At 41.9% G+C, this 19,592-nt stretch overlaps 1 protein-coding gene across 4 annotated transcripts in view; it reads right to left on the bottom strand.

The window, feature by feature from the left end:
- HMGCLL1 (3-hydroxymethyl-3-methylglutaryl-CoA lyase like 1) overlaps positions 1-14,746 on the bottom strand; it is a 109,590-nt gene extending 94,844 nt beyond the window's left edge. The window contains exons 1-2 of one of the 4 annotated variants that reach the window (XM_050950943.1): positions 14,100-14,181; positions 1,734-1,851 (exon numbers count right to left, since the gene is read on the bottom strand). In XM_050950943.1, the coding sequence (XP_050806900.1) occupies positions 1,734-1,748 (15 nt within the window). In that variant the 5' untranslated portion in view covers positions 1,749-1,851; positions 14,100-14,181. Of the gene's footprint in view, positions 1-1,733; positions 1,852-14,099 lie in introns of all 4 variants that reach the window. The other 3 variants (XM_050950944.1, XM_050950945.1, XM_050950942.1) reach the window with 3 other exon arrangements.
- Positions 14,747-19,592: the final 4,846 nt, after the last annotated feature.

Genomic DNA, 19,592 nt, shown 5'->3' with positions numbered 1-19,592 from the left:
ACATTTTTAATCTGCTAAACCCGGGTGAATCCAGGGGGGAAGGCGCCCAGAGAGGGGTGGAGGTAGCAGGGAAAGGCTGGGACTAGAGCCTGGAAAGGGAAATTGAGACTGTGATGTTCATGGAAGACTGGCTTTGAAGGGCAATTGGGACTGGTAGCCAGGAGGGGCAGAGAAATCTAGGGATGGTTGCACCAGGAGACTGGGACAGGTGTGGAGAGGCTGAAACTGGCTAGAAAACATATGTGGTCATATAATTAAAGACTATACCATAATGCATTTGCACAAGAGGACTGAATTAAGGTTGTACAGGCAACCTTAAACTTGGGCAGCAAAGCCAAGTTATTACTAATTAAAGATCTTTGTCTGGATTCTCAGGTACACCATGGTGTGCACCTCAGGGTGGGGGGGATCCAAAGATGGCATTATGCCACCTTTCCTTTCCCTGCAGTCCTGGTAGCCAGGAGTCCATTTGACACTAACACTGTTCTAAATTCTGCTGGTTGGTAACAGCAGTTACCTCAGCAGGGATCAGTAGAGCACATGGCACTCCAACCATGCCCTGCGCTGCTCTTAAAATGCCCTGAAATTCCCCTTATGCCAGGAGATGGGAGAGGAGCCACGAGACAGCTTCACATTGTCTGGAGATTTCTCTATGCATGGGGGATCGCCAGCTGGCTGTTTGTACCTTTCACAAAAGAGACAGAGCAGGGCCAAGGAAATTCCCAATCCTATCTTTCTCTCTCATACTAATAAATTCATCATCCAAGCCGATTTTCTTTGTATGGAGCCAACACGCAGTTCTCAATTCCCACTATGTTTTCACGTTTTTATAAATTCTGCTGGGATCAGCTATGAATTCTGTTATCTTTTTCCTAATCCTTATGTTTCACATAATATACCTTCATCACTTACCTTCCTCACCCTGATTTCTCACGTACTAACACCTATAGTTAATCACATTTTGAATACCTGCATTAAAATTAAACCCTAAAGCCACTTACAGTTCCTTTCCAGATGCTGCTGTTGATTATTTCCCTATGGGTTTCACCTAACAGTCCATGAGTGTCCTCTGGCACTTCAGACCACATCTCTTGTATTCAAAAGTTTTTAAGCTTTCTCCCCCTAAGGAACTCATAAAATAACACCTTTGTTTCCATACAAAACAGCCAACATCTGTGGTCAAAAACATCCAAACGAAGAAATTTCTACTCAGTATAGTTTCATGTTGATATACCTTTTAGTCATTTTTCATATGCAATTAATCAATTTCTTTCTCACCAGAACTACTAAGAACCAGTCTCTTTCATGTGAATATTTAATATGGACAATAACTTCAGATGAAGCATAACAATTCAAGTAGATTTCAATAATTCACATCCTCCTCCCCATATAAAGTAAATCTCTACTAAGCAAGGGAATCATCTAAAGAGATGTATAAGCTACCACAAAATACTTTCATCAAGTACAATTTTTCTTCATATCAACTGCAGTTTCTTTGGTATCTTTTGTATCAGCACCAGAATTTTCTTTGTGTACAGGACTGAAATCTTAATCAAATATCAATTACTATGTCTGATCCCAGTCCAAGTTTTAAAAGTCGCTAGTTGATCACTCCCAACTATATGACTTTATGATTAAAAAGTAACCTTTAAAAATCACCATTGAAATCATTGTTATTGAAATGTTTATAATGCAAAGTTCCTCAAGTTTTCAGGACACAAGGTTGATATTACTTTTGAGGGAGACATTGGTGTTCAGATCTGTCTTGGTAGTCCATCGATCCGATGATGACAAGTCTGTGCAGATCATCTATTGTTGGTCTCATGGTGTGCCCTCTGATGACTATACAAGCTGTCACAAATAGATGAGTAAGAGTTAATAGAACAAAGTACTTCATATCTCTTTTGCCTGTAAAGGGTTAACAAGATCAGTGAGCCTGGCTGTCACCTGACCAGAGGGCCAATCAGGGGACAGGATACTTTCAAATCTTGAGGGAGGGAAGTTTTTGTGCGTGCTGATAGTGTTTGGTTGTTGTTCACTCTGGGGGCTGAGGGACCAGACGTGCAACCAGGTTTCTCTCCAATCTCTCCGATACAGGCTCTTATAAGTTCAGAATAATGAGTACTAGGTAGATTAGGCGAGTTAGGCTTATGTTTGTTTTCTTTATTTGCAAATGTGTATTTGGCTGGAAGGATTTTAATTTGTACTTGTATACTTAGGCTGGGAGGGTATTCCCAGTGTCTATAGCTGAAAGACCCTGTAACATATTCCATCCTAAATTTACAAAGATTTTTTTTTTTTTACTGTTTTTCCTTCTTTAATTAAAAGCTTTTAAGAACCTGATTTTTTTTTATTCTGGTGTGAGACCCCAGGGGACTGGGTCTGGATTCACCAGGGAATTGGTGGGGAGAAAGGAGGGAAGGGGGAGAGAAAGGTTATTTTCTCCCTGTCTTAGGATTAATTTCTCTCTCAGGGAGAGTCTGGGAGGGGAAGAGAGAAGGACGGGGGAAGGTGAATTTTCCTCTCTGTTTTAAGATTCAAGGAGTTTGAATCACAGTAATCTTCCAGGGTAACCCAGGGAGGGGAAGCCTGGGAGAGGCAACGGTGAGGAAAGGGTTTACTTTCCTTGTGTTAAGATCCAGAGGGACTGGGTCTTGGGGGTCCCCAGGCAAGGTTTTGGGGGGGACCAGAGTGTACCAGGCACTGGAATTCCTGGTTGGTGGCAGCGCTACAAGTACTAAGCTAGTAATTGAGCTTAGAGGAATTCATGCTGGTACCCCATCTTTTGGATGCTAAGGTTCAGAGTGAGGAATTATACCATGATACAAGCCAATTCTAGAGGTGCACATTTTGCTGCAGACGGTGCATGGGAAGTTGGGTTCTGCGCTGCTGGTGCTTTGTGACATCGTTCGCGTGCCTCTTGTAGATGCCGGCAGCGGTCTTCCACAAAGGTGATGAAGATATTTCTGACTGTTGCACGCCACTGTGTTCTGTCGCTGGCAGCATCCTCAAGGTCCCTAGGTTTGATACTGCTGTACTGCAGATTGGCTTTGATGGTGTCCTTGTAACATTTCCATGGACGACATATGCTGGATGCCCTGGGAGAGCTCACCATACAGAAGCTGGCAGGGGATTCTGTTGGCATCCATGTGGCTGACATGACCGGTCCAACATAGCTGTGACTTCATGATCATCATTTTGATGCTTGTCATCTGGGCTCTCTCGAGGACCTCAAGATTGGGCACTTTGTCTTGCCAGCGGATCTTCATGATGTTGTGGAGGCAGCGCATGTGGAATGCTTCGAGCTGCTTGATGTGATGCCTATATAGTGTCCATGTTTAGCACCCATACAAAAGAGATGATAGAACAACAGCTCTGTACACAAGCAGTTTTGTTGACATCCGGATGCTGTGGTGGTTTAAAACTTTGACATGCAGACAGCCAAGTGCCTGGCTTGCTTTGGATATTCGTGCATTGATCTCATTATCTGGATCAAATGCTTCTGTCCCGAGTATCTCCATTGATGGTACTCTGTTTAAATTAGTGGAGAACTTTAAATACCTGGGTAGTGTCATATCCAGTGATGGATTACTGGATAATGAGATCAACGCACGAATATCCGATCTATACTCTGTACCAAACTGCTGGAAAATAAATACTCAGATGCTGCCTCAGAATCTCATATTTAATACACTGTTGATTATCTATTCACAATCTGCTTTGCCACCCTCATATCGTAAGATAGAAAATATAATGTTCCACTACTGAACTTTTTAAATGTAATGCCTTCACAGCACTTTGAGACCCCTGAATAAAAGGCACTATACAAATGGAAAGCATTAATACAATGGTAATAAATATTTCCCCTTTTACTGTATAGCCAACATGCTAATTAAACTTTATTGTTATTTAACAGAACATAAAACAGTCTGATTTTATCATAGAATTACTGGTCTATAGAGACTATTATCTCACAAGAATGGCCAAATAAGCCCATAAATTAATCAAAGCATATATATTTTACTGATTTTTTTCTATCCAATTAGATGTTCTGATAGAACCTTTCCATATAAATTCAGATGTGATGGACTGTCTCTATGATTCTCCAAACCAGTATTTTCCTGTTTCATTATTTCCTCCAGATTAGTAAAGTTACTTTCAGTAAACTAAACAGTACCACTTCTAATACTTAAGTAGGTGGCTTGAAAAATGTTCTTTCATTATAATGCAGACATGTCAATGTCCTCATGAGCACTGTGATGAGTACATGGGCACTGTCTACTATTTCAAATACACTTTTCAAATCCTCCTGAGCAAATATACAAAATCCCACACCCTCTTTAATACAGATCGTCTGTCTCTTAGTATTTTTTTTCAGCATACACCTGGGAGAAGAAGAATGTTAAAGAAAATAGTGGACCTTTGTTAAATGGGGAAGGAAACTAAATGATGGAGGACCCAACAAGGCCTGAAGTTCTAAATTACTACTTCTCTGAAGACCCCTACAGTTTCCTTAAACTTAACTCTTTCCATAGTAGACAAACTGTGACAGAATGCTAGCTGTAGAACCCTGATCACTAAGGGAATTGCAAACAGAGTCAATTATAGGATTAATTGGAGACAATTAACATGTTATGGTGAGATTGGTGATACTTGGGGACAATGAGGTAATTAGCCCAATAAGGGAAGATATACAATTAGCAGGACCAGGAAGTAAGGGAGGAGCTCAGAAAGTGAGCTGGGTATAGGAGAGAATACTGGATAGAAGGCTCCTTATGACACGTACAAACCCCCACAAAGAGGGTAAGGGTCAGATGGAGAGGAGGGCATCCTCCCCCAGGAGGCAATAAAAGAGTCTCAAACAAAATAAAGAGGGAAGATATGTGACAGAGTGCTACTGTAGCACCCTGGTCATTTAGGGAATTGCATAACAGAGAAGATTACCGGCTTAATTGGAGGCAATTAACCTGTTATGGTGAGATTGTTGACACTTGGGGCAATGACTGGGCTAATGAGGTAATTAGCTCAATAAGGGAAGAGCTGGGTGTAGGAGAGAAAGTTGGGTGGAAGGCCTGTACTGTGTTCTGTGATAGTAGGAATCTAAAGATTAAGGATACACATGGGGAAAAGAAGTGGACTATGTGATATTGTGAGTAAGAGAAAACCCAAACAGGTTAGGCAGCACAGCACACCAGGTAGTTGAAGGAGCGCCCTATGACACACATCAAAGACTCTAGATTACTCTCAGCTTCTACAGTTGGCTACTTCAAAGCACCACCAACTTGACAGAAAATATTTATGCTGAGAAACAGCGAAAAAAAAGGGGGGGCGACAAGCGCTCATTTCAGCTTTACCTTTGGATTGTATCTAAAATTCATTTTCTACTTGTTCACATGAAAACTGAAATTTAGCCACAAGGCCTAGATATAGAATGAATCCTTTAGCCTGCACAGACAGACAGCTGCATCACCAAAAAAGTGGTGTCATCCTATTTCCTCCAATGGCTGCAAAATCTTTTAGCCGTAAAACCTAGGATAAAATGAGTCAGTGACCTCAATCACCTTGGGATTTCCTACCTCGTTTGCCATGCATCAAAGGGTCCATCACTTATGAATCAAGTTCATTAGAAAGAGAGAGGCAGGTCATTAATAGTGATCTTTATTATTACTCTTTTGAGTCACCTACTTGTCATTGCCATTTTAAATACAGTACCAAATGCTGATTAAGCAAAATTTCTTTCTCATAAGATAAATAAGACATAACAAAATGTTGCTTGAGGGCACCACTCTGTCTGGACGGTTGCCAATTCTTACTGTAGATAATACAGCTTATAAACTTTCTCAGTTGAACCCATAGCTATTGTCATTCATAGGAAGAAGACAAGTGAATGCCAGAAGAATCATGGCTCATCATCATTTCTGAAACACTCATATGGGACCAAATACGGCTGCTTTAGAAGTTAGTGGCAAAACTTATATTTACTTCAATGATAATCCAATTTGGCTGCGGATGACTGTGGACAGGTCACTTATAGGGTATGTCTATACTACGAAATTAGATCAAATTTATAGAAGTCAGTTTTTAGAAATCGTTTTTATACAGTTGACTGTGTGCGTCTCCACACAAAATAATCTTAAATACATTAAGTCAGCAGACTGCGTCCACAGTACTGCGACTAGTGTCAACTTCCGGAGTGTTGCACTGTGGGTAGCTATCCCACTGTTCCCACAGTCTCCACTGCCCATTGGGATTCTGGGTTGAGATCCCAATGCCTGATGGGGCAAAAACAGTGTCGCGGGTAGTTCTGGGTACATGTCGTCAAGTCCCCCTCTCCCTCCCTCCGTGAAAGCAACGGCAGACAATCATTTCACGCCTTTTTTCCTGGCGTATCTGAGCAGACGCCATACCACGGCAAGCATGGAGCCCGCTCAGCTCATCATCACCGTACGTCTCCTGAGTGCTGGCAGACGTGGGACTGCATTGCTACACAGCAGCAGCTCATTGCCTTTTGGCAGCAGATGGTGCATTACGATTGGTAGCCATTGTCATCATATTCCTGGGTGCTCTTTTAACCAACCTTGTGAGATCGGTCAGGGGTGCCTGGGCAGATATGGGAGTGACTCAGCCAGGTCATTCCCATCTTCTGCCGAGCACCCAGGAGATGATGATGGCTAGCAGTCATACTGCACTGTCTGCTGCCCGTCTAAGATGTAAAAGATAGATGGATCAAAACAAGAAATTGACTAGATTTGTTTTGTGAAATCGACGGCCTGTTAACCCAGGGTTTTGAGTTCAATCCTTGAGGGGGTCATTCTGTGTGACAGTTGTTTGTGTTTCTCCTTGATGCAAAGCTACCCCTTTTGTTAATTCTAATTCCTTGTAAGTCATGTTAGCAGTTGCCCCTCCCTCCATCTGAGCAACAGAATACAATTGTTTCGCACAAAACCAGGTGAGGAGGCAACGGCAGCACGGTGACAAGAGGGACATGGTCATAGACTTCTCATAAAATAAGCGCTGGGAAATGTGCACATCATGCTGATGAGCTCTGCAAACACACTGACCAAACAGGAAATGAAATTTAAAAAGTTCATGGGCCTTTTCCTGTCTACCTAGCCAGTGCATCTGAGTTGAGAGCGCTGTCCAGAGTGGTCACAATGGAGCACTCTGGGATAGCTCCCAGAGGCCAATACCGTCGAATTGCATCCACACTATCCCAAATTTGACCCGGCAAGGCCGATTTCAGCGTAAATCCCCTCACCGGAGGTGGAGTAAAGAAATCGATTTAAAGAGCCCTTTAAGTTGAAAAAAAGGGCTTCGTCGTGTGGACGGGTCCAGGCTTAAATCAAGGTAATGCTGCTAAATTCAACCTAAAGTCATAGTGCAGACCAGACCTTAATTTCAATGTGCCTCAGTCAAGCCACATAGAAAATTGAGTGAAAAGAAAGATTTCAAGCTCCCCCAACGTTTTAGTGCAATGAATTGCCATGGGGGTGTTTCTGAAATCAGGCTCTTTCTCCTTGGGCTGGAAAGAGAGAAAACAAAGATCACTTTTGCCTGTGTGTACTCTTAGAGGGAGGCAGAGCTGCAACAGATCAAAAGACAGGATATTATCAAAAATAGATGATGGGATCAGAGTTAAAATTTCCTGTGTGTTTTTTTTAATTCCCAAATTTACAAAGCATTATCTATAAAATGCTTTATAGTGTTTCTAGCTATATTATATAGTCCTGAAGCCAGCTAATAATCTCTATGTAATATAAATCTGTAACTGCTAAAATGTTTCAGTTATCGTTCCTCTATTTCCAACAAACTAGCATAAAAGAGCTAAATTGATGACTCCACTGAGGCAAACTTTCTTGCAATTTATTATCAGGCTTTTAATATCCCATATCCTGTTTGGCATCATCAGCCTCCTTGTTCCTTAGTTTTTCCAAGTCTTATTCTCTCTCTCTTTACCTCTCTCCACCCCAACCCCATTCACAAACATCATTATGCTCTTATTTCAGAGCATAAAATCTATCACGCTTGGTCTACTGGCTTGAGCCTGAAATTATGCAGGCAAAATTTCATTGGCTTCTAGGTGAGTTTTGCCTGAATAAGGAGGGATTAACGTAAGGGAGAGTGGAGAAAAGTACAGCTCCCCCCTCCTTTGCAAAAAGCAGAAAGCTTATTCTCTACTCCTTTCTTGGGTCCCAGTTCTAGAAAACACCTAAGCATGTACTTAAATACATTCCTATCCAGGAAAGTAGTATGGGTGGGATTTTCAGAAGCATTCAGCATTGGCCTAACCTTACTACTACTGAAATCTAAAGGAGTCTTTAAAATGTACTATTTGAGGGTCAGAATGAGTTAAAGGCACAAATGAAATTAATACACTTATCAATTCAGAAGTCATCCAGAGACATTTAAGAAGATATGGGACCCTAATCTGAGTCTGAATTGGGCTACAATTTCAGTTTTAAATGTTATGTTGTTTCCTGTAATGTTTACATGGTAGTTCATTGTAAAGGTTTTATTTGCTTTACCTATGTATTAACATTGTTTGATACTTTTATAGGTACTTCTGCGATTCTACATTTTTTTTAAACTGTGCAGAAATGCTCATGCTTGGAAATCTGCAACAAAGCCAGATCACAATCTGACACTGCACCCGACTGACTTCAAAAGGGTCTTACACAGGTGCAGGGAGACTTGCATGGTTGGAGCCTAAATCTGGTTGAGGTTTCTTAATGGTCAATCCTTCAATTTTACTGTAGACAAAGTTAGCTTGGAAGTCAACAGAAGTTCTGCCTGCTTTGGGAATTTAGAACTGGTACATAAGAACTCTGAGCTATAAAATTAATATCCTCTATAAAATATTGAACTCATTAAACAATTGGAAATATGGTTGCCTTTAAAAATATGCAAGAACAAAAAGAATTCTGTGGTACAAAGACAAAAACATCTGGCATCTTTCTCTCTCATGGAAACACGCTTATTATGCAATTTTCAGTAGATGAAATCATCTGAATGCAAAGCATGATATATTTATTGTGTATAATAATTGTCAAAAATAACGACTGTGTTTGTAGTAGCTTTGACAGCATTATTATATAATTCTTCTTTAAATAAATAAATGTACAAATCTCAAAACAATCTAAATAAATACTCACAATTACAGGCTACTTTAGATCTGAGCTGTTACAATCTCACATGTCACCTCTCCAACACTTCAAGGAGAAGTTAGTAAAATTCTGATTAATTTTGGTTTCCACCTATAGGAAAAGCTCCTATAGGTAAAGGTGGTAAGCCCTAATGCAACTCTGCATGCTGTACCTAAGGAAAAGGCAAATCATACAAACATATCTGGCAATCAAAGAGCTGCGCAGGTAGAATGAAACTAGACTATCCCTTCACAAGTTGTATGCTGACCAATTACCAGCCCCAAATAGCAAGTGGTAGTTAATGTCAATGTATGCTGCTTGCCAAATTTACATTGATTCTAGTTTGCTCATTCATGGGTTTAGTTTCTCTTTAGGCAGTATATTTAGGAGATTTCTGACTTTAAATAAAAAAATCATCATCAAATGCTGGTATATAATAAAAGCCAGAACTAAACTACCAAAACTCAGATACCAATTTCCATCTCCAGGACCAAATTTTCAGAAACACAGCATCTCAGATTGAGGGAAATTGAGATTGCAGTCCTATGCATTTAGTCTAATTACTTTTAAAGTTATAGGAGACCACACCAATATCAGCAGTTCTGTGCTCTGGCTCCATAGTCACAAGACTGACGACTACCTGTAGCTTTAAAAACAATTACAACCCCTGAATGAGGAACATCGATCCTCTTCCACCCTGGGGTTCCCTACAATCATATTATTGACAGAAAGACTCAATAAGCCTTGGCACCCCAATCTAGTTGACTAGATGGCCCCAAATCTGTGATAACATCTCTCAACAACAGCACCTATAAGGAGCCTTTAGATATGGGTAGTTACTGTAAGCCATTCAAATGGCAACAGAACAGCCAGGTTTGGAGTACATCACATGGAGTTCTGTATTTGGCCCTGACTCACCTTTGCTGTTTCTTGGACACATCTTTCCTTCAAGGCAAAATTTATACAGCCCCTACCTGCTATGAACCAAACAAATCCTAGTCAAACCATCACAGCACACAAAGTAGTCTTAGGTTTGTATTTGCCCATCAGAAATAAGAGACAAGGTGAGTGAAGTAATATATTTTATTGGACCAAATTTTGTTGGTGACAGAGACAAGCTCTTCAGTTCTGTATGTGCTAAAACATCACTCCATACATCAGAAATAAATAAGTGACCTACTCCTACGTAAGCACTAGCATTGTAGTACAAGATGCATTGACTTAAACTAACAGAAACTGGACATTCATATTGAAGTTCAAACTTTGTTTTCAACAAATTCTAATTTGCCAGTCTATTGTAGTAGGTATAACAATTTAATCAAAACATGGATCTGGAATTGACTTATATTTGGTCAATTTCAAATTATTTAAATGTCCAGCTTTTCCTATAAATGTAAATTCACAGATACCTAATTTTGTAAAATCTGCATCAGAACCGTTAATAATAATTTATAGTAAGGTAGTGGTCAGGGGCCTCAATCTAGATTGGGGCCCCATGGTAGGTGATAGTACCTCACCTGAAGAGATTACAATCTAAATCAACAGAAAATGCAACAAGTGAGGGTTAACAAACAAAGGAAGGGAACAGGAATGGGAAGATGAGGTAACTGTAACAGGAACATGAAGTTATGCAAACTAGCTATGTGTGCAATAGTTTGTTCTAAGTAAATTCATATTTATGTATAAGATACAAGTAAACAAATAAAACAGATATTAGTAAACTCTATGGGCCTTATACCTAGCCATTAATCCATTCACTCTCCCAGATCTTAGTTCCTCTAAGAAGACTACGTTACTCTAGGTCAGAAATGGCTGCAGGGATATATCATCATGTCCCCGCTCAGTCTTCTCTTCGCCAGACTACACAAACTCAATTTTTTTCAGTATTTTCCCATAGGTCATGTTTTCAAGACTTTCTCCAATTTGTCCACATCTTTCCTGAAGTGTGGTGTCCAAAACTGGACACAATATTCCAGCTGAGGCCTTATCAGTGCTGAGTAGAGTGGAAGAATTACATCTCATGTCTTGCTTACAACACTCCTGCTAATACATTCCAGAATGTTGTTCATTTTTTTTGCAATGATATTACATTGTTGACTCATATTTAGTTTGTGATCCACTATAATCCCCAGATCTTTGTTTTCTGTACTCTTTCTTAATCAGTCATTTCCCATTTTGTATTTGTACAATTGATTATTGCTTCCTAAGTGTGGTGCTTTGCCTTATTAAATTTCATCCTATTTATTTCAGACCACATCTCCAGTTTATCAAGATCATTTTGAATTTTAATCCTGCCCTCCAAAGCCTTGCCACTCCTCCCAGCCAATCATTTGCATACTTTATAAATATACTCTGTATGTCATTAACCAAACTGTTTATGAAGATATTGAGCAGAACCGGACCCAGCACAGATCCCTCTGGGACCCACTCGATATGTCCTTCCAGCTTGACTGCGATAATTGTTCTCTGAGTATAGTTTTCCAACCAGTCACGTACCCACCATACAGTAGGTTAATCTAGGCTATATTTCTTAGTTTGCTTATAAGGTCATGTGAGATGGCATCAGATGCACTATTGAAATCCAGATATATCACATCTACTGCTTCCTGCCTATCCACAGGGCTTGATACCCTGTCAAAAGAAGGATATTAAGTTGGTTTGATATGATTTATACTTGACAAATCAATGCTGTTAGTTATCACCTTATTACCTTCTACTTATAAACTGCCTGCTTGATTATTTGCTCTATTATCTTTTGGGGTACCAAAGTTAAGCTGACTGGTCTATAAGTCCCCAGGTTGTCCTTATTCCCTCTCTTCATAGATAGGTACTAGCTATTTTCCAGGCGTCTGGGATCTTTCCCATCCTCCACAAGATAGGTCTGTCTCTTCCCTTCACCTCCTTCCTTCAAGTCCCTGATTATGCTGTGTCCCTGTCCTCATCTCCACTCCACTTGACTCACAACTCTACTATCTCTGTACCTTTCCTCACTCTCTCCCCTAGCATCTCTGCTCACTTATGTCTGCCAGTGTCTGAGAGAAGTAGGCTCCTGGTCACTGCCTCCCCACAGATGTCACTTGCGTGGCTGGCTGTTCTGTGGGCCACCACAGTTAGTCAGGGGTGGCAGGCAGAAAAGTAAATAGGCCCTTCCAAAGGAGCTGCCTCACTTTCCCCACTCTCAGGCAGTAGCAGCAGGAGCTTCCTGCTGTGCAGAGGAATACTGCAGACAGCCACAACCGCTTCTGTTCCTCTGGTCTGCACTATGGCGCCCTCAAGCCTAAATCCCTACTCACACACCACTGCACAGGTCGAACAGTGAGGAAAAGCAGCTCATACAGGACTCCAGCCACCACTTAGGGAAAGTCTATGCTACAAAATTAAGTTGACATTAGTTACGTCGAATTACAGCCACCGCAGTAATTAGACTACTTTTGCACGTCCACATTATGCTCCTTGTGTCAGCAGTGCACAGCCTCATCAGGAGCACTTGCACTGATTTAAACTGTCAGTGTGGGGCACTATGGGATGGCTTCTGAAAGGCAGCAACAGTCAATGTAAGCAATGCAGAGTCTACACTGCCACTGCGTCAACCTAACTACATCGACTTAAGCACTATACCTCGTGTGGAGGTGGAGTTATTAATTCCGTGTAGTAGGCAAGTTAATCGGTGGGAGCTACATTTTAGTGCAGACACTTAAAGAGTAAGGTCGATGTAAGCTGCTTACATGCAAGTCTGAACAAATGAAGCGATAGAAATTAAAACTAGGGTTGCCAACCCTCCAGGATTGCCCTTGAGTCTCCAGGAATTAAAGATTAATCTTCAATTAAAGATAATGTCATGCGATGAAACTTCCAGGAATTCATCCAGCCAAAGTTGGTAACCTTAACTAAAACGGAAAGGGCAAAATTGGTAGCATGGCTCTTCAAAAGTAGTTGCCATAGTAGATGTGTTCCATCTACAGTTTTACAGGAATTGTTCCACTTTGGGGGCAGTCTATAAATGGAGGGGAGGGATTTTTTTGAAAAAGGAAATCCTCATGGATTGTCTTTTTCCCCTATACAGTGCCGCCACCACCACCCTGAAAGGACACTGAATATCTTTAGCAGCGATGTCAATAAAAGGACCATAATTTAAAATACCAAATCAATAATAAACAAATGACCAAACAATCTTATACGTGCTTCCCTGGTAGGCAGTTTGGGACTACTAATAGGCACATTTCTAGGGCCTTCAATGTCTCGCCTATTGAATTTAATTTTCCTCTTTAGATTACTTAAAACTTTGCCATGAGGGTTGAAATGCTGCAGGCAGAGTGCAGCAGGAGAGTGATCAGAAGGCAAGGGGGCGGTGGGCAGGAGCAGGTGTAATAGCAGCTGGCTAGGGGTGGGGACAGCAGGGGAGTGCCCAAAGGACAGGAAGGGAAGAACACACAGGAGAGGCAGCAGGCAGGGGAGTGGGGGTGGGAGGAGACAGCAGGCTGAGGAGTGGGGGTGAGAGCAGGCTACACACTGAGGAGTGGGAATAGGAGGAGACAGCAGCAGGGGAGAGGTCAGGAGTCACACAGGTGAGTGGGTGTTAGGTAAGCAAGGCAGAGGAGTGAGCATGAAAGAGGGCAGCAGGCAGATGGGCGGGTGTGGGAGGGGGCTGCAGGCTGGGGAGTGGGGGTGGGAGGAGGCAGCGGGGGGTCAGGAGTCACACAGGTGAGTGGGTGTTAGGTAAGCAAGGCAGAGGAGTGAGCATGAAAGAGGGCAGCAGGCAAATGGGCGGGTGTGGGAGGGAGCTGCAGGCTGGGGAGTGGGGGCGACAGGTGGGAGGTCAAGTGGGAGGGGGCGGCAGGCAGGCAAGGGATGGGGCTGTTGCTGGAGAACGCGCCCTGGCAGCCCATGGATGCTGCAGCTCCTTCTGCCCCGGCTCTTTCCCTCCCTGCCCGCCTCAGGCCCGGCTGGCGGCAGTACCTGCCCGGGATGCAGAGCAGGCGGCGGCGCGGCCGGCTCCCCGATCCAGAGCTGCTCCTTGAGGAGGTGCTGATAGCTGAGGCAGTGCTTCAGCGCGGACGGCACCGCGCCCATGGCCCGGCCCCCGGGCGCTCGTTCTGCGCCTGCCGCCCAGCCGCAAGGTCACCGCATCACCCGACGCCGACGCCCGGAGCCCGGCCGGACCCGGCGCCCGCCGCAGCCAGTGGCTGGAGCCCGGGCCTGGGGAGCGCGTGTGATTGGCGGAGAGCGGGGGACTCCTGCATCCCGGCCTCGCCCGCTCCCGACGCTGCTGCGGCAACAGCCTTCCGCGCTTGGCCGCAGCGCCACCAGGGAGCAGGCACCGGCCAGCCGCGGCGGTCCCTGCAGCCGCTCCGGCGTCTCTAGCAATCGCCCCTGCTGCTCGCGCTGCCCAGGAGCATAGGACAGCTGGAAACCGCCCGCCTACGCAGTCCCTCGCTGTGCAGCCTGCAGGCGGGGAGACCCAGCGTTTCCATCCAGGCGCACGGGAACTGCCTCCGCCCCCCGTCTTCACAGCCTTGCGGCCTTAATCAACACATTGTAGAGGAGCCAGCTGCGACCTTCAGATAGTTTTGGGGGTGCTCAGTGCTAGGACTTTGGGTACAGACCCATCGCTCTTCCATATCAGGCATGGAAACGGGATGGGAACAGGCCGGTAAGATATTACGCCAGGCCTCTAGAGCTGTAATAAGAATGCAGCAGAGAACCTGATTAGTCAGGGCCCAAATCTGCATTCCTTGCACACCCGACATTTCAAATGAGATTACGGGGAACTTGGGCTGGGCAGAGGACCTCAGGAATCAGGTTCTGAAGGATATATGTAGAAACAGGGCAACCAACTACTCTTCATTATACAAATAATTATAAGATCTTTAAAATTACCTGGAAATTCTTTGACAGAGTTACAATACAACAGCAAGGGAACTGGGAGATGAGCAGGAACATATTATAGCTAAAGAAGGAGAAAGAAAACTGATTTTATAATAAAAAGCTACTAGCACAAGTTGTTTATAATTTAAAATACATATCTGTATCTTGAATATTCAACACAGTGGTTGGATTGTGGTTGTTGGGGTTGGATTTTTCCCCTGTAAAACCAAATTATACATATATATTTTGGTTTTGGATTACATAACTACAAGAAAGGTTCTGAATAAGACATTTTAATAATATTTGGTCCATGTGTCAGTGAATCATTTAAGAAAACTTTTGCATTTATTCTTTTCATTTGTTGGAGCAACAGTAATACTAGACCTATGGAAAGAAATATTTTTCAAATATTAACAGCTTTCTCAAAAACAGCAAATTATATTTTGTCATCTTCAGCAGGAGGTCTGCTCAGCCAATTTTCCAAAGCCACTTTCTCAAGTGGAATACCATATGCGTTTGAGATTACTTCTAATTAATTCACTTTCCTTGGTATCACCGGACACTTGTTAAATTTACTGACCTCTCCAGAGATCCTCTGCAAAAGAATATCAAGTTTACAGCCAAGTCTGAATTTAAGCCTTGGGCTCATACACATAATACTTTAAAGCACTTAAAGTATTTGCTGCTATAAAGCTCAATCCTGCATTTCTTGTGCATCCAAAACTTCCCAGGTGTGTATATTTTCACGAATTCTGAGTGCCATTGTAAAAGATAAAAATAGAAAATGATAGTATACTTTGGAAGCTTATAGTTTCTTAGTGATAATGGAAACTCCAAATGGTAAAATTGTTTAGAAATATAATTAGAAAAAGGGCTTTAAAAGTATTGCTAATGATCATCTCTGTAATTCTAAATCTAAGCACATTTACCTACAGTAAGTGTCATGGGTATTTCCCCACTTATTAACTGTCATAATTCCCAATTCTGGACCTTAGCGTCCAAAATATGGGTATTAGCATGAATTCCCCTAAGCTTAATTACCAGCTTAGATCTGATAGGCTGCCACCAATCAGGACTTTAGAGTCAATCAGGCGCTCTACTCTAGTCTCCCCCAAAACCTTCCCTGGGGGTCCCAAGACCCAAATTCCCTGAGTCTCACAACAAAGGGGAATAAACCATTTCCTTCCCCCTTCCTCCCCAGCTCCTTCCCGCCCTGGGAACACTAGGAGATCACCTGATTCAACTCTGTGAATCTAACACAAAGAGGAACTTTACCATTCCCTTCCTCAGGCAATACAGACTCAAGCTTCTTTGAGCCTTAACTAGGAGAAAACACTCAGACAGGTCTTGAAGCAAAGCTTTTAATAAAAAAAGAAAGAAAAAAGTAACAGGTTTATCTCTGCACTTTAGATGGTAAAAAGTTACAGGGTCTTTCAACTTATAAACAATAGAAAGAAACTTTCTCCAGCAGAAACACAATTTAAGCTACTTCCAGCAAGTACACATATGCAAATGAAAAAGAAAACAAATTAAAAGACTATGACCACCTTTTCTACTTACAATTCTGAATAGATAAGAGACTGTAGCAGGGAGATTGGCAGAAACCTGGTTACACCTCTAGCCCCATCCAGGACTCAGAGAGAACAAAGCCAAACCCAAAACCCACAAACAAAGGCTTCCCTCCCATGAGATTTTAAACTATCTTGTCTCCTGATTAGTCCTCTGGTCAGGTGTTTGGGGTCCCTGTTTGTTAACCCTTTACAGGTAAGAGAGACATTAACCCTTAACTATCTGTTTATGACATTAACATTTTAGGTAGCCAGTATATTTTCTCTCTTTCTTATGTCCCTTGAGTAGTCTTGGGGGAGGGAGGAAAATCTATACTCAAACTTCTTATATTTCCACAACTTCAGAAAATTTGATTTTTTTTCCTAAATATTCAATCAAAATTACTACATGTAATTTAGGGCCAATGAAGTCAATGGTAAAACGCTCATTGACTTTATTGGGAGCAGAACTGAGTGCTTACTTCTTGGTTCCCCTGTGACAAAACTGATAATTTTCTAATTTCAGTGATACATGTGAAGAGGAAGATATTTTACTGACAAATAATTATTCTTCGCACTCTTGCCTTTCATGTAGCTAGTAGCTAGCACCTTTCATGTGACAGTATCACAGTACTTATAGATAGTATATACCTACCTCTCCTGCTTATATAACCGGTCACTTTTCACATTTTCTTTCTTTCTGCCAGTGATTTCAGCCTCATTTCCCCATTTGTTCACCTTTTCCACATGTGTCTTTTCCTTCCCACACATCTCTTCACTTATTTTCCATGCATGGAGTTTATCCATCAAACTGCTACCTCCTCCTCATTTAAATTCCCCTTCTTCCAAAAAAATACTACTACTACTACTGTGTCTGTCATGAATATTCACTCTTATTTTGGTCCTTAATAAATATAAACTTAACAAAAAAAAATGCACACATTGAATTTCTATGCTTTTAAATGGCATTAACCCTTGTCCTGTTCCTTCAGGCTGATTCTATTGTGAATGGACAACTGCCAGCTTACACCATCTTTATGCTTCTTCATCAGGGTGACAGTGAAGTTTAAAAAGGAGCATCCTAATCATACACCCAAGATTTGTGGTGGCAGAGACTGTAAATATGGCAATGCTATATTAGAAATGGAATCCCACAAATGTAGTGAATTAGATTATTGTGTAACAAAATATTTCTCATAATCTTTTACTGTTGTACCTCTCATCCTCCCTACAGCCTTCTAACCTTTGTCATCCTTTCCCAATTTAGGGCCCAAACCTGCAACTCTCTCTCAAATATTACATAAGTAGTCTCAAAGCCAAAAGAACTACTCTCACAAATAAGGGTGCAGAATTGGGCCAGAGATTCCAGCTCTCTTGGGAAAGAGGCTTTAGTTATCTGTTAAACACTATACACACACACACATATGAACCTGTGGAAATAAACTAATATGATCTAAATCTTGGCCATTATGCCACAGGCTTGAGTAGAGGCCATGATGAAGCTCCTGCACCATTCAGAGAGTAACATCAATGAGGTTCTCTCCTGGTGTTGTTCCTTGCATATAGGGGCTAAAATATTTTGTTCCATCTCAGGGAACCAACCCCACTCCTTGAGCTAGCGTGGAGAAGGATAGGGCCTTGACTCTGTCCCTTCATTGTACTTCTCTGGCCCGTTTTTCAGAGTCCCTCTCCCCAGTGGTGGGGAGAAGTCCAGAGACTGTTGTGGTTAGAGGCTGTTGCAGAGCCATGCAAGGGGTCATGGAGGCTTCTTGCACACCCGTGAATGGCTGCATATGATCGTCTCATGATTGGGTCCTTTATGACCCCTGTGCTGTTTCTTATTTTTTGTTCTGTGTATTTTGTTTGATAATTACATTTTGCAATAATCTTAATTTACCAAAACACATGGAAGAACTCAGATATGTTTAATGGTACATCAGAATAGAGAGCATGTATTACATATGACTGACTTTTGGCTTTCAATCTGTTTGTTAAACTGTATGTCACCGTAATACTTCTCTGAATCTATCATGTAATTGGAACACTGTATTCTGGTCAAAGGTTTTAAAATGTTTATTAAAAGGAATGCCTTTAAAAAATCTTATAGCAAATTATACTGAAATTCAACAAAATGGGAAGAGCATGTCTGTCATGTCTGTTTGTATAATGTACAGCAAGGCTACTACTAAGAAGTAGTAAACTAAGAAGTGATGCTGCTTAGTAGAGCTCTGTGCAGGACTATTTTTAATCCCACTCCCATCTGGACCCTCAGTACCTACTCCCACTCCCACTCCCACCTGTTCACACTATTATGGCAATGGGTCCTGTGGGACCCGCAGGATCCCGGTTCAGCTGCAGGATTCTACACTAGTCCCACACAAGGCTATACCGCTTACTCTCCTAATGCAAGACATAGATAGTTGTCAGGAAGATCCATATAAGTGGAATGATCAAACTGTTGGATTTTCCACTCTGTGGTGCAGGACATTGGCCGAGAAAGGCATGGTAAAAATAGGTTGATAGTTTACAAGCAGCTTTGCATTAAAAAAAAAAGAATTAAAAAACAGTTGCTTGAAGAGTGGTTTGATGACAGGACAGCAAGGACAGAATCAGAAGCAAGGAAGCTATTCATACCACTGATAGTAGTAAGTGCCAAACTGGCAAGCAGCCAAAGTGCCTACTAGGCAGGAATAAAAGACACATATGGTGAGCCTCAAACAACAAATAAGCCATAGAATTTTGGCAAGCATTACAGGAGTAATGTGCTCCAGCCTTAACAAAGAAGACAATGACTAAAGAGAAAACAATTGTGCTACCAATAGTGGATAATACTTAAGGGGAAACAAAGCTTTCATCATCTCAGTTTTATTGGCAAAAAACATAGATGACTTCTCACATATGATAGGTCTGGATGTCCTAAAATGATGACAAGTGTAACAGCATGTTTAAAAAGATTCTAAAAAGTTGTGGCACTAAATTTGAGTTCCATTAGCAACAGCATCATTCACCATTCTTTGGAGCGTTAGTAATAGATTTA

The sequence above is a fragment of the Gopherus flavomarginatus genome, chromosome 4, assembly GCF_025201925.1.
Source record: "Gopherus flavomarginatus isolate rGopFla2 chromosome 4, rGopFla2.mat.asm, whole genome shotgun sequence".
Lineage (NCBI taxonomy): Eukaryota > Metazoa > Chordata > Testudines > Testudinidae > Gopherus > Gopherus flavomarginatus.
This window is presented reverse-complemented; position numbering and strand designations above follow the sequence as displayed.